The sequence below is a fragment of the Leguminivora glycinivorella genome, chromosome 11 (assembly GCF_023078275.1).
Source record: "Leguminivora glycinivorella isolate SPB_JAAS2020 chromosome 11, LegGlyc_1.1, whole genome shotgun sequence".
Classification (NCBI taxonomy): Eukaryota; Metazoa; Arthropoda; class Insecta; order Lepidoptera; family Tortricidae; genus Leguminivora; species Leguminivora glycinivorella.
The window spans coordinates 24,141,909-24,155,643 of record NC_062981.1 but is presented as its reverse complement, the minus strand read 5'-3'; the positions used below and the strand labels follow the sequence as shown (position 1 = coordinate 24,155,643).

Sequence of the window (13,735 nt, the reverse complement as noted above, 5' to 3'; positions counted from 1 at the left end):
TTTTTAAGTGGTGCCATCTATTGGTCACCAACAGCAAATGATCTTAGAGATTACATTTTTATTTACAATGCTTCTTGATTCAAACTTTTTTTTTTTTTCAAATTTGTATTATTAATCACCGCGAATGTAGTTCAAAAATTCCCAAAAATTTTTGAACTACATTCGCGATGATTATTAATACAAATTTGAAAAAAAAAAAAAGTTTGAATCAAGAAGCATTGTAAATAAAATGTAATCTCTAAGAGCTCTACTGCGAGCGTAAAGCAAACGTGAATAATTTGATTTTTTCATTGTTAACTAAGTACTCAGCTCAGTTGCTCAGTTGGTTTTACTTCAGTTTGTTGTAACAGTAGGTTAGTAAAAGTATATCTTCTACGTTTACCTTTTATTTTGGAATCTAAAGTGAGGCAAATTTTGACTTATACTGACGTGTGTGACTGAGTGCTTGTTCATTGACTTTTTGCATTTCTAACACTCTTGGCATGATTAATAAAAAATAAAACGAAATAGAAATGTCACAGTAAAAATACTTTTATTAAATCTAACATTTTATTTTATATAATATTATTGTACAAGTTTAATGACTATGAGTCGTCTATAAGTTAAATACAGAACGCTTTTAATACCGGGAAGTTCAGCGTTCAGCTGTCTAAGTCACCACTAGCTATCGTTCAGTGCATGCGGAAGAGCGCCGCGAGGAGCATGAACAAGAGCGCGGCGGCGGGCGCGGCGAGCGCGGCGCCGCTGCAGAGCGCGCGGCGCGCCGCGGCCGGGCCCAGGCACGCCGCGTGCGCCATGAGGTGCGGCAGCTGGCTCTGCTCGTACAGCCCCGTGAACAGCGCCTGCGCCGGCCCGCGCGCGAACACCGCCACGTCCTCGCCGCCGTGCGTCTCCGACTCCAGCGGCACCTCCGCGTGGCTTTTCCAAGCGACCGCCTCTGAAAGAAACAAACGTACATAACAACGTACGTGTATCTACAGACAAATTTAGATACTGGACTTACGGAAGGTGTTGTCGCTGGTGACGTCGGCGCGCCTGCCGTCGACGTGAGGGCGGTAGCCGGGCCCGTTGGTGTAGGAGAGCGTCATGTAGGGCACGTCGTCGTCGCCTAGGTCATCGGACACGCCGAGGATGTCATTGCCGCGGCGCGAGTAGCCGTTGTACGCCATGACGTGTGAGTGATCGGCCGTGAGCACGAGCAGCGAGCTGGCGCGCGGCAGCAGCTCGTCGGCGCGCGTCACGGCGGCGGCCAGCGCCAGCGTCTCGTCGAGCGCCAGGTGCGGCATGTTGTCGTGGTGGGCGTGGTCGATGCGCCCGCTCTCCACGAACAGGAAGAAGCCGCGCGGGTTCTTGGACAGCACGCGGATGGCGGCCTCCGTCATCTCGGCCAGCGTGGGCTCGTCGTTGCCGGCCTGGCGCGCCTCCGCCGCGTACTGCATGTGGCCGCTCTCGAACAGACCCAGCAGGTAATCGGGTGGATTATTTATGGCGCCGAGAAGCTCGGTTCGGTTCCAGACGTAAGCGTTCGATTGCCCGGCCTCGTCATGCTGTGCGCGCCATTCCTCGACCAGATCGCGACCGTCCCAGCGCCGGCCCGGCTGACCCTCCTCATCAAGAGTAGTGTTTGGCCGGAATGCGCGACGCCCACCTCCCAAAATCACCTGCGACATAAAAATGTTTCAGTCCCAGCCCCACAAACGTTAGGTTAGGTTAGCTAACCAAACATTTTGTTACCACTACCTACTTGACAGTTAAGTTACGTGTCAGGAAATTGTAGCGATACTGACCTGGAACTTGTTGCCGGGATGAGAGTTGACGAGCTGGTCGGCGATGTCGGGGCAGAGCGCGGTGTCGTGGCCGGCGGCGCGGATCTCACTGTCGTCCTCCCAGTCACGGTTGGCGATATTGGCGTATGCGCCGGCGGGAGACGCGTGCGTAATGCGAGTTGTTGTCACGATGCCTGCAGAGGGATAAGACACTAGGTGCTCATTCAAAACAAAGATGCCGTTATTCTAACTATACTCATTACATAATGATCGTAAATATATTGATGGAGTGAACGGCTGTGTTCTGACCGGCGCTGCGGCCGTCGGCGAGCGCCCAGGCGGCGATGGAGTCGAGGTGCGTGGCGGGGTCGGCGGAGGCGGCGCAGTCGCGGCGCGGCACGGCGGCCGTCACGCCGAGCGTGCCGTAGTTGTTCTTCACGCCGCACAGGTACGCCGTCGCCGTGCACGCCGAGTCCGGGATCTGCTTGTCCACGCAGTACGTCTGGAATATTAACAATTATTGTAAACAACACCACATCATGAAGTTGTGGTTGGCAAGCTTTTAATCATCCCTAGCTTCGTGCTGCGCGCGTATGGTAATTTATTTTATTCTTACTTTATTATTATTGTCACAATTACGTTTACAACTAACAGCTTACATCATACATCGCGAAGGTGAGTACGTGGCGTTCTAAGGGCGGCTCGAGTTAGCGCTGACTGACTGACTGACTGACTGACTGACTGACTGACTGACTGACTGACTGACTGACTGACATATCAACGCACAGCCGAAACCGCTGGTCCTAGAGATTTCAAATTTGGCACGTAGGTTCCTTATATAGTGTAGAGGAGCACTAAGAAAGGATTTTCCAAAATTCACCTCCTAAAGGGGTCAAATGGGGGTTCAAAGTTTGTATGGGGAAACAAGATTAGTTTGACTATTTTATTCGAAACTTCACAGGAAGATTCCTTAAGACATATGACTGAATACGTGTTTCAGGTTTTTTGAAAATTTAACCCCTAAAAGGGTGAAAAAGGGGTGATAAAGTCAAAAAATCAATATGGGTATCGTTTTTATGGTTTATCGGGTCGCTGATCACGATAAATACAACGTTTTTAAAATCTAACGAGGCGGAAGTGAAATACCTTCTCCCCTGTTGTGGTGCAATGGGGTTTAAATATCAAAAAAATATATAAAAGAAGATATTGACTGACTGACTGACATATCAACGCACAGCCGAAACCGCTGGTCCTAGAGATTTCAAATTTGGTACATAGGTTCCTTATATAGTGTAAAGGAGCACTAAGAAAGGATTTTCCAAAATTCACCTCCTAAGGGGGTCAAATGGGGGTTCAAAGTTTGTATGGGGAAACAAGATTAGTTTGACTATTTTATTCAAAACTTCACAGGAAGATTCCTTAAGACATGTGATTGAATACGTGTTTCAGGTTTTTTGAAAATTTAACCCCTAAAAGGGTGAAAAGGGGGTGATAAAGTCAAAAAATCAATATGGGTATCGTTTTTATGGTTTATCGGAACGCTGATCACGATAAATACAGCGTTTTTAAAATCTAACGAGGCCGAAGTGAAATACCTTCTCCCCTGTTGTGGTGCAATGGGGTTTATAAATATATAAAAGAAGATATTGACTAACTGATTGACATATCAACACACAGCCGAAACCGCTGGTCCTAGAGATTTCAAATTTGGCACATAGGTTCCTTATATGGCGTAGAGGAGCACTAAGAAAGGATTTTTCAAAATTCTCCTCTTAAAAGGGTGAAATGGGGGTTCAAAGTTTGTATGGGGAAACAAGATTAGTTTGACTATTTTATTCGAAACTTCACAGGAAGATTCCTAAAGACATATGACTAAATACATGTTTCAGGTTTTTTGAAAATTTGACCCCTAAAGGGGCGCAAAGGGGGTAAAGTCAAAAACACAATATGGGTATCGTTTTTATGGTTTATCGGGTCGCTGATCACGATAAATACAACGATTTTAAAATCTAATGAGGTGAAAAAGAAATTTTCTCCCCTGTTGTTGTGCAATGGGGTTAAAATATCAAAAATAGCCATAAGTATAGCTTTAGTTTTTATCTTTACTTCTGGTTCAAGAGATTTCAAATTCACACGGAAGTTCCTTAGAGGAGCACTAAGAAAGGATTTTTCAAAGTTCACCTCCTAGCATGATAATTTGACAGGGGCAAGGACAGGGACAGGGCCAGGGACAGGGACAGGGCCAGGGACAGGGTCAGGGACAGGGCCAGGGACAGGGACAGGGACAGGGACAGGGCCAGGGACAGGGTCAGGGACAGGGACAGGAACGGGATAGGGTTAGGGATAGGGATAGGGATAGGGATAGGGATAGGGATAGGGATAGGGATAGGGATAGGGATAGGGATAGGGATAGGGATAGGGATAGGGATAGGGATAGGGATAGGGATAGGGATAGGGATAGGGATAGGGATAGGGATAGGGATAGGGATAGGGATAGGGATAGGGATAGGGATAGGGATAGGGATAGGGATAGGGATAGGGATAGGGATAGGGATAGGGATAGGGATAGGGATAGGGATAGGGATAGGGATAGGGATAGGGATAGGGATAGGGATAGGGATAGGGATAGGGATAGGGATAGGGATAGGGATAGGGATAGGGATAGGGATAGGGATAGGGATAGGGATAGGGATAGGGGGATAGGGATAGGGATAGGGATAGGGATAGGGATAGGGATAGGGATAGGGATAGGGATAGGGATAGGGATAGGGATAGGGATAGGGATAGGGATAGGGATAGGGATAGGGATAGGGATAGGGATAGGGATAGGGATAGGGATAGGGATAGGGATAGGGATAGGGATAGGGATAGGGATAGGGATAGGGATAGGGATAGGGATAGGGATAGGGATAGGGATAGGGATAGGGATAGGGATAGGGATAGGGATAGGGATAGGGATAGGGATAGGGATAGGGATAGGGATAGGGATAGGGATAGGGATAGGATAGGGATAGGGATAGGGATAGGGATAGGGATAGGGATAGGGATAGGGATAGGGATAGGGGGATAGGGATAGGGATAGGGATAGGGATAGGGATAGGGATAGGGATAGGGATAGGGATAGGGATAGGGATAGGGATAGGGATAGGGATAGGGATAGGGATAGGGATAGGGATAGGGATAGGGATAGGGATAGGGATAGGGATAGGGATAGGGATAGGGATAGGGATAGGGATAGGGATAGGGATAGGGATAGGGATAGGGATAGGGATAGGGATAGGGATAGGGATAGGGATAGGGATAGGGATAGGGATAGGGGAGGGACGGGGACAGGGACGGGGACGGGGACAAAGATAGAGATAGGGACGGGGATAAGAATAGGGATTGGGGTCGGAATAATCGGTCGGCAATCGATATCTAGGCAGTGTAAAATGCAGGTGGCTCAGTGGGAAGGTATTAGTAAGTAGGCATCGGCGAGTATCCTGCATCCGTAATAACTATTACATTCAATGTGCTGTAAGAAGATCGTTGTTTGCTTGCCTTTTATATGTTTACGTTTGCAATAAGTATAAGCAAAATGGAAAAAATTGTAAGCGATAATGCAAGGAAGTACTTTTTACCCTACCGACCATAGCGTCGAGATACTGGCTATGTGGGTTGTATGAAGTTTCCCCAGTATAAATATTTATATAGGTAAAATACATACATATTCGTACCTACTACCTACGCTGTGGTCGCTGTGTAACAATTCTACAATCATTGCAAGAATTTTTTTAAAAACAATAGTAATATGTGTAAGGTACAGTCAGCCAATACCGAACCGTACAGCAAATAGATCAGTTACAATGGCCCTCCAGTCGAGAATTGCCCCGCTTTACCTTAATCGAAATAATCGCGGACAGATGTACCTACAAAGAAACCTACGGATCCAAATGAAAATCTTATTTTTTGTAAACGTTTCAATAAGAATACTTTTATTACGCGGGCGAAGCCGCGGGTGAAAAAGCTAGTTCAAAAGCATGTTGCGGGGGGTGCGGCGGCGCGGATGCGAGAGCTCTCGGAACTCTTGACGCGCCGGAGGCGGCTGAATGAGTGACCTCTCGAATAGACACAATACTTTATTACTTCTCGATTTATCTTATCGTTACAAAATGGATGAGATAAATAGGTATTAAACAGCTTACAACGAGAGATTGCCGTTGACAAACACTGAGGTTATTACAAGAAGGCAATTCATAAATAAATAAAATTAAAATCTCTCTTGAACTTTTAGAAAAGTCAAAGGTAAAACCAAACATGTCGATTTCATGTATGTAATATCCTTCACTAAAATCAAATTTCGATAAAAGTGTTATTTTAGACCATGTTTAAAAAAATCATAAAAAATTAAGTATAAAGTTTATTCAAAATATGGCTCTTACTAATAGAGATCAAATATTGAAGAACTGATTGGTCGTTGGTCTTATAAGTATCTTAATCTGCCGGCGTATTATGATTCCAATTTTATCATTTATCCACGTGGATAAAGCATCCGTCACGCTTTGGCAAGTATGTCAGTGTGAGAGTGACAGTTGTCTTATCCACGTGGACAAGTGATAAAATTGGAAGCATGATACGCCGGCTTTAGTGCAAATTTAGGAGTTTTAACTCAAAACTCGTCTCTTGTATTAGCATAGTTAGATGTAACTTCCTTGAGTTTATTTGTCATGTAAAGATTCATGGCAGATCAATTAGAAACTATACATGAACAGTTGCTAGCGATACGAACGCAATTAATAAAAAAAGGTAAAGAACGTTATAAAATATCTGAAAAGAAAGAAAAGGAAGCTATAGATTTATTTTCTAAATTTAACCTAATTATAGATGATATTAAAAGTAAGGAATATAAAAGTAGCGACTTAGAAGCCTTAAATATATTATATGATTCTGTTCAAGACTTGTTTAATAGCATATGTACTTTATGTCTACAAGCCAAGGACTAATAGTTCCAGTCCTCAGCATAAAGTTGAACAAAAATTAGGCACAATGGCACCGTTTTGTCCGAAAACCGCGGTTTCACTAATGCCGGTTATGGATGGGTCAGAAGTGATTACCAAGCAACTCATAGATGGGATCGAGATGTACGAGTCCTTGCTTGATAGCGCTGGTGCTGTCACTCTCGTTAAATTTGTTTTAAAAACTCGTCTCTCAGAATCCGCAAAACTACGCATGTCTCAATCCTATGACTCGGTGAAGGCCATGATAACCGATATGCGCAAAAATTTAATAACTAAAAAGTCATATATTGCCTTACATTCACAGTTGCTGGCTGCTCAACAAAAAGGTAAGACCTTAGATGAATATGGATCGGAAATTGAAACGCTTTTTACAGAATTAACGATTTCTCAAGCCGACGGTAACACCGACCATACAAGACATTAAAACCCTTAAATGAAAAATTGGCAGTCCACCGGTTCATCGACGGGTTGAGGAACCGTGATATGCGTACAATATTGTCGGCCCGGGGCTATACTGCATTAAAAGACGTAATTGCGGCCGCCAAAGATGAAGAGTTGTCCTCAACGAGAGGTGAGAATGGGTCTATCCTCTTTGGAAGCAAAGGACGTATGACAGATTTTATACCACACGCGGTAGCGGTCAGCGTGGTGAATACTCTAGGCGAGGATATGGGAGCCCGCGATACCCAAATAGATCTTTCAAGGTGCCAAACCGTCAACAAGACGACCAAGAGCGATCATACAATTCAGGGATAAACAGATCAGGCCGTGGAACATTCACACGAGGTAGGTTTCGAGGAAATTCAAATTCCTATAATCCCCAAGCTCAAAATCTCCAAAATGTAAATATCATACATTCAGATTCGCAAGATGGTCAAAATGATAACACCAGTACGGATATTACAAATTCGAGTCAGACCCCCCAAGAGCAACATTTGTTTTATCGTCCCTAATAAGTATGAGTACATATTTACATGTAATAAATGCAGTTCCGTTGAAATCGCCGTGGGAATTTCTAAATACAGCTGGTTAGTTGATTGTGGGGCATCAATTTCTGCCGTGCAAGCTGATGTGATTAATTCATTGAACATTCCGATTCATAAAAGCGAAATTGAAATCATCGGAATTGGTGGCGTAATACTCACCGAAGGTTTTGTTTACCTTGAGTTAAAATTAAATGATTACCGATTAAAACATAAATTTCACGTAATTAAAAATTTACCCTGCAAAACGGACGGCATTCTAGGACTAGACTTCCTAGTAAGATATAATAGCAATATAAATTTTGAGCATAACACTTTAGGATTAATGTTAGAAGGAAGCTTGGTTACATTACCACTAAGCATGGGGAGTTTAGGCGGCAATCAATTCATAGTAGTGCCCCCAAGATGCGAGAAGATTTTTTTTATAAACACGGCAGCGGAGGAGGACTGTGTGGTTCTACCTAGCGAATTGTGCGAGGGAGTATTTTTGGCTGGTACAATAAATTCACCAAACAATGGGAAAATAGGCATTAAGATTTTAAATACACGCGAAACAGAGGCGCGCTTAAGTTATTTCAATCCAGCGATTTGTAAGCTCAGCGAGTTTGAGGCTTACAGTTTCGAAAAAAGTGACATCAATGGAAGCAGAGTACGACAGTTATTATCCAATCTTAAATTAGACTATCTAAACAAGGACGAAAGAACTCAAATAGAAAATATTTGTGGCAAATTTCCCGACATATTTCATTTACCAGGGGACGCGTTGACAGTAACCAACTTATACCAGTATACTATACAAGTTAAACACAATACAAATCCGGTCTATGTTAAACCATATCGCTTACCGCAATCTCAAAAACAAGAAGTGGATAAGCAAATACAACAAATGTTAGCCGATAATATAATTGAAGAGAGCTGTAGCGAGTGGTCGAGCCCACTTCTACTAGTTCCAAAAAAAAACCGACTCCTCTAATCAAAAGAAATGGCGCGTAGTTATAGATTACCGAAAATTAAACGAAAACATACAGGATGATAAGTTTCCCTTACCTAATATCACTACCATACTAGACTCATTATCGGGCGCAGTTTACTTTTCACATCTAGACCTATACCAAGGATTTTACCAATTAGAACTTAGTCCAGAAAGTAGAAAACTAACTTCCTTTACAACCAACACTAATCAATATTCCATGACACGGCTACCTATGGGAATGAAATCATCACCCAACGCATTCTCCAGAATGATGACAATAGCTATGTCCGGTTTATATGTGTGTGTGTGTGTGTTTTGTGTATCAAGATGACTTAGTAATATTTGGAAGAAGTCTGGAAACGCACAATAAAAATCTTATGGATGTTTTCAGCAGATTAAGAAAAGTCAATTTAAAGTTGAACCCTGCCAAATGTAAATTTTTACAAAAAGAAATTCTTTATTTAGGCCACATTGTATCGGAAAAAGGAATATTACCCGACCCTGAAAAAGTTAAAGTACTAAACACGTACCCCAAGCCACAAAACAGTAGTGACCTGAAACGCTTTGTTGCTTTTGCCAATTACTACAGGAAATTTATTAAAAATTTTGCTGAAATAGTTTCTCCCCTAAACATGCTATTGCGTAAAAATGTTAAATTTTGTTGGAGTACAGATTGCGAAAAATCATTTCAATTATTAAAGAAAGCATTAGTTAACCCACCCGTATTACAAATTACAATATCCAAACTTTTCACCTGAAAACGAATTTATCTTGCAAACAGACGCGTCCGGTCAGGCCATAGGTTCTGTCCTTTGTAATAGTGACGGACGCCCAATCGCTTACGCAAGTAGAGGATTAAATAAGGCACAGTTAAACTACCCAACGATCGAAAAAGAACTATTGGCAGTCGTATGGAGTGTACGATATTTTCGACCGTATTTATATGGGAGAAGATTCAAAATACAGACAGATCATCGGCCACTAGTATATCTATTTAATATTCGTGATCCCTCGAGTAGACTTCTTAAATTCAGACTTCAACTAGAAGAATATAATTACACCGTTGAATACATAAAGGGTCAAAACAATTGCGCAGCCGACGCACTTTCTCGTATCGTAGTGACGTCGGAGCAGCTGGCCGATATGACTAATAATATTATGAATGTTATGACGCGACGTCAAGCGCGACGTCAACTAACTAACCTACGAAATGATGCTACTCTTCAGCAAAGCTCTTCGTTTGATAAGCTTTTTTAATTTTTTTTTTAATAAAAATATTTAATAGGTGGTAACGTACAACGTAAAAAAATTCAGGTACGATTCTAAGATACATAACTTTAGTTACAACAATATTTAAATATTTTATTTGGAACTAAGTAAAAAACAAAAACTTAAATATGAACTTATAAATAAAACTATAACTAAACTAAAACTAATACAAAAAAAAACTTAACTATGAACTTATAAATAAAACTATTACTAAACTAAAACTACCTATGAAATTAAACCCTACAAATAAAAAATTGTGTCTAAATTTGAGCCGACCGGTAGGGTGCCCAGAAGGCTGGCAGCATTGCCGCGCTGAACGGCAATGCCAATACGCTGGGCAAGGTAAGCCCCAGCCTTCCGGTCACCCGACGCGTCTATAAGACGTTTAGCCAGCTCCTTAAAAATGCCGTGTGCGCCTTGACCCCACGGCCCAAGCGCCTCTACGCCAAAGGGCTCAAATATGTAGCCGGCGTCGATGGCTGCATATTTGCGCCGCTTAAGATGCTCGGCCGCATCAGCAGCAGCGCCAGCCCTAACCGAGGTCCCTGGAAGATGGGAAGGTGCGACGGTGTCCACGCACGTGGCATCCCAGACTAGGGGTCGACCCAGCTTCCAAGGAACCAGCGTCATGCCGTCTGGTCTCTTTCCGTCGTCACGCGCTAGACCCGTAGGTTCTAGAACGGACGGCGCTCCAGCGGAGACCAGGGCTCGACGCAGTATGTCGTTAAGGCTTGCGTGGCGTGCCGTGCGGCCGGCACTCTTGGTGCAAGACAGGCCGTGGGTTCCAAACTTGGACACTTCAACGCCGCAATGGCAACGTTGTGGCGTCACGCATGCCGCCCCCAAGCGCAGCGATACAGCGAGCCTAAAGGTGCTGCTGGTAAGCAGGGTACCAATATTGCTGGAAGGGAGTGCCTGCAGCCATGCGCCGGATTCCCACTTTGCACCAGCAAGGAGACGAGCTTTTTTAATTCAAAATATCTTTATTCATGTAGGCCTAGTTACAAGCTCTTATGAATAGTTCATTACATATATGTTATGATCTTAATCTAACCTAATTATCAGAGCAATTTATTGTTGTAATTATTGTTCATAATAATATTGAGTCTATAATATACAATTTCATATAAAAATAATCGTTAAACAAAAAATATATAATTAGGTATATGTATATATAAAAATACATGTCTAGAATATTTCTAGGAAAAATCCAATGTCCAAAAAAATACAATATTAATTTCATCAACAATAATAATAATAATAAACGTAAAAATAAGAAACCATTTCGAATAACAATTAATCCCACGTTGTTTTATCATTCATGTAGTCTTGTGTTGTATAATAAGCTTTGGAAATGAGTACACGCTTTACATGATTCTTAAATTTATTAATTGACAAGTCAGTAATATGATTCGGAAGTTTATTATAAAATCGAACACAATTACCCATGAATGATTTTTTAATTTTACAGAGCCGTGTGAAGGGCACCGCGAGTTTATGTTTATTTCTAGTATTTATATTATGTACATCACAGTTTTTCTTAAAATTACAAATATTTTTATGTACATACATAATATTCTCATAAATATATTGACAATGCACTGTCATTATATTAATGTCCTTAAACTTATCTCTAAGCGAGTCTCTATGGTTCATTTTATATATTGCTCGAATAGCCCTCTTCTGCAGAATAAATATGGTATTTATCTCTGAAGCACTGCCCCAAAGTAAAATACCATATGACATAATGCTGTGAAAGTAACTAAAATAAACTAATCGAGCTGTTTTCACGTCTGTTAACTGACGGATCTTGCTCACTGCAAAAGCTGCAGAACTAAGTCTATTCGAGAGGTTAACAATATGGGGACCCCACTGAAGTTTAGAATCTAAGGTTATACCAAGAAACACTGTACTATCTACCAGTTCCAATTCCTCATCCTTCACAACGACACTTGTTTGCTCATTCCTTACGTTACTATTAGTGACAAACTTAATACATTTAGTCTTTTTTTCATTTAATAATAAATTATTAACATTGAACCAGTTCACTACTTTAGAGATAGCATTGTTTACATCACTGTGAGCTTGTTGCTGTCGTTTGAGTTTGAAAATAAGTGAGGTGTCGTCTGCAAACTATATCATGGTGGGTCTTTACAAGGAATGGCAAGTCATTTATGTAGATAAGGAACAGGAAAGGCCCCAATATTGATCTCTGTGGTACACCCATAGAGACCAATGACCCAGTTGATCTCTGTCCATTGACATCTACCCTTTGTATTCTACCATTTAAGTAGGACTTGAGTAAATTTAGTGCTGATCCTCTGACTCCATAATAATGTAGTTTCCTGATCAATGTTTCATGACAAACACAGTCGAAGGCCTTAGATAAATCACAATTAAAGATACCTAAAGCATCTTGTGACTCCTCCCAGGCATCGAAAATATGCTTAATTAGCTCAACACCAGCATCGGTTGTCGAGCGACCCCGTGTGAAGCCAAATTGCTTATTATGCATTAAATTATTAACGTTAAAATGTCGTACTAATTGAGAAAGAACTAATTTTTCAAATATTTTACTGAAAGTTGGCAGCACAGATATTGGTCTAAAGTTAGTGGGGTCAGAGTGGCTGCCGGATTTAAATAAAGGAGTTATTTTGCTATGTTTCATTAGATCAGGAAACTCGCCACAGTCAACACTGTTGTTGAATATAACTGCTAAGTCAGGCGCTACAATCTCAACTAAGGATTTTACGGCATGGACGGAGACCCCCAGAGGTCACTAGTTTTTTTGACATTAATTGATTTAAATGCCTTTACTATATCTGAGGTACAAACATGTTCAAAATAAAGGTCTCTACAACACTCAGGAAGTTTTCCTCTAATAATGTGACGGCAGATAAGGGTGATGAATTTAAATCCTTAGTTGTGAATGCTGGTATCTCGGTGAAAAATTTTTCGAACTCTGTTGCTACTTCGAAATTGGAATCTATAATTTTGTTATCAATATTCAGTTTAATATCTTTTACTGCGTGTTTCGAGCGACCAGTTTCCACATTAATTACTTTCCACGTTGCTTTAATAATGTCAGAGCTATTTTTTATTTTATTACTAAGATAATTTCGCTTAGCGATATGACAATCTATCTTGAACTTCTTCGGATATTGCTTAACATGTTCTTTAAATTCATCACTCGTATTAAACCGCCGTTCTTCATACAAGGCATACAATGCACGTCTTCGTTGATGTAACTCTGCAGTAGCCCACTCACTAAAAACTGATGCACCACTAACTACGACCGATTTTGAAGTAAATATTGCATTATAATGTTTCAGAAAAGTGTGAAAGAATGAATTATACATACTATTAGGACTCATATCGGAAGACAGGGAGGGTAGCGCCTGAACCAAACTTTGCTTCATTCGTTCCACGCGGTCGGAGGTTACTGGTACAAAAGTTATTTGTTTTCTCAAAGTATTTTTCCTTAATGTCTCAAATACTATCAATTGACCTAAATGGTCTGATTCTAAGTTGCTAATTACATTTTTAGTAGTAGGAAAAATATCAGTGAAAATATTATCTATACAGGTGGCACTAGTGGCAGTCACTCTAGTAGGCTCCATAAAAATATGATTGAGATTACATGATTTGAAAAGATTCAACAATCTGATACTTATTGTTGAATTTTCCAAGATATTTACATTAAAGTCGCCGCATATAAGTATTTTTTTACTAGAAGATGATATTTTA

The 13,735-nt window shown here is 41.4% G+C and overlaps 1 protein-coding gene across 1 annotated transcript; it reads right to left on the bottom strand.

The window, feature by feature from the left end:
* Window positions 1–671: 671 nt before the first annotated feature.
* On the bottom strand, window positions 672–10,618 carry LOC125230876 (membrane-bound alkaline phosphatase-like). Its single transcript, XM_048136128.1, has 5 exons — window positions 10,265–10,618; window positions 2,076–2,268; window positions 1,788–1,960; window positions 1,004–1,661; window positions 672–937 (listed from the first exon to the last, which is right to left on the bottom strand). The coding sequence occupies exons 1-5, from the start codon at window positions 10,616–10,618 to the stop codon at window positions 672–674; spliced, it is 1,644 nt and encodes a 547-aa protein (XP_047992085.1).
* Window positions 10,619–13,735: the final 3,117 nt, after the last annotated feature.

Bases quoted from the DNA above. Each gene is read 5' to 3' on its own strand.
- LOC125230876 (XM_048136128.1), bottom strand. From the start codon at position 10,618: ATGACGCTGGTTCCTTGGAAGCTGGGTCGACCCCTAGTCTGGGATGCC. The intron at 1,961-2,075 runs GTCAGAACACAG...ATCCCTCTGCAG, and splicing joins CGCCGACGGCCGCAGCGCCG to GCATCGTGACAACAACTCGC. The intron at 938-1,003 runs GTAAGTCCAGTA...TGTTTCTTTCAG, and splicing joins CACCAGCGACAACACCTTCC to AGGCGGTCGCTTGGAAAAGC.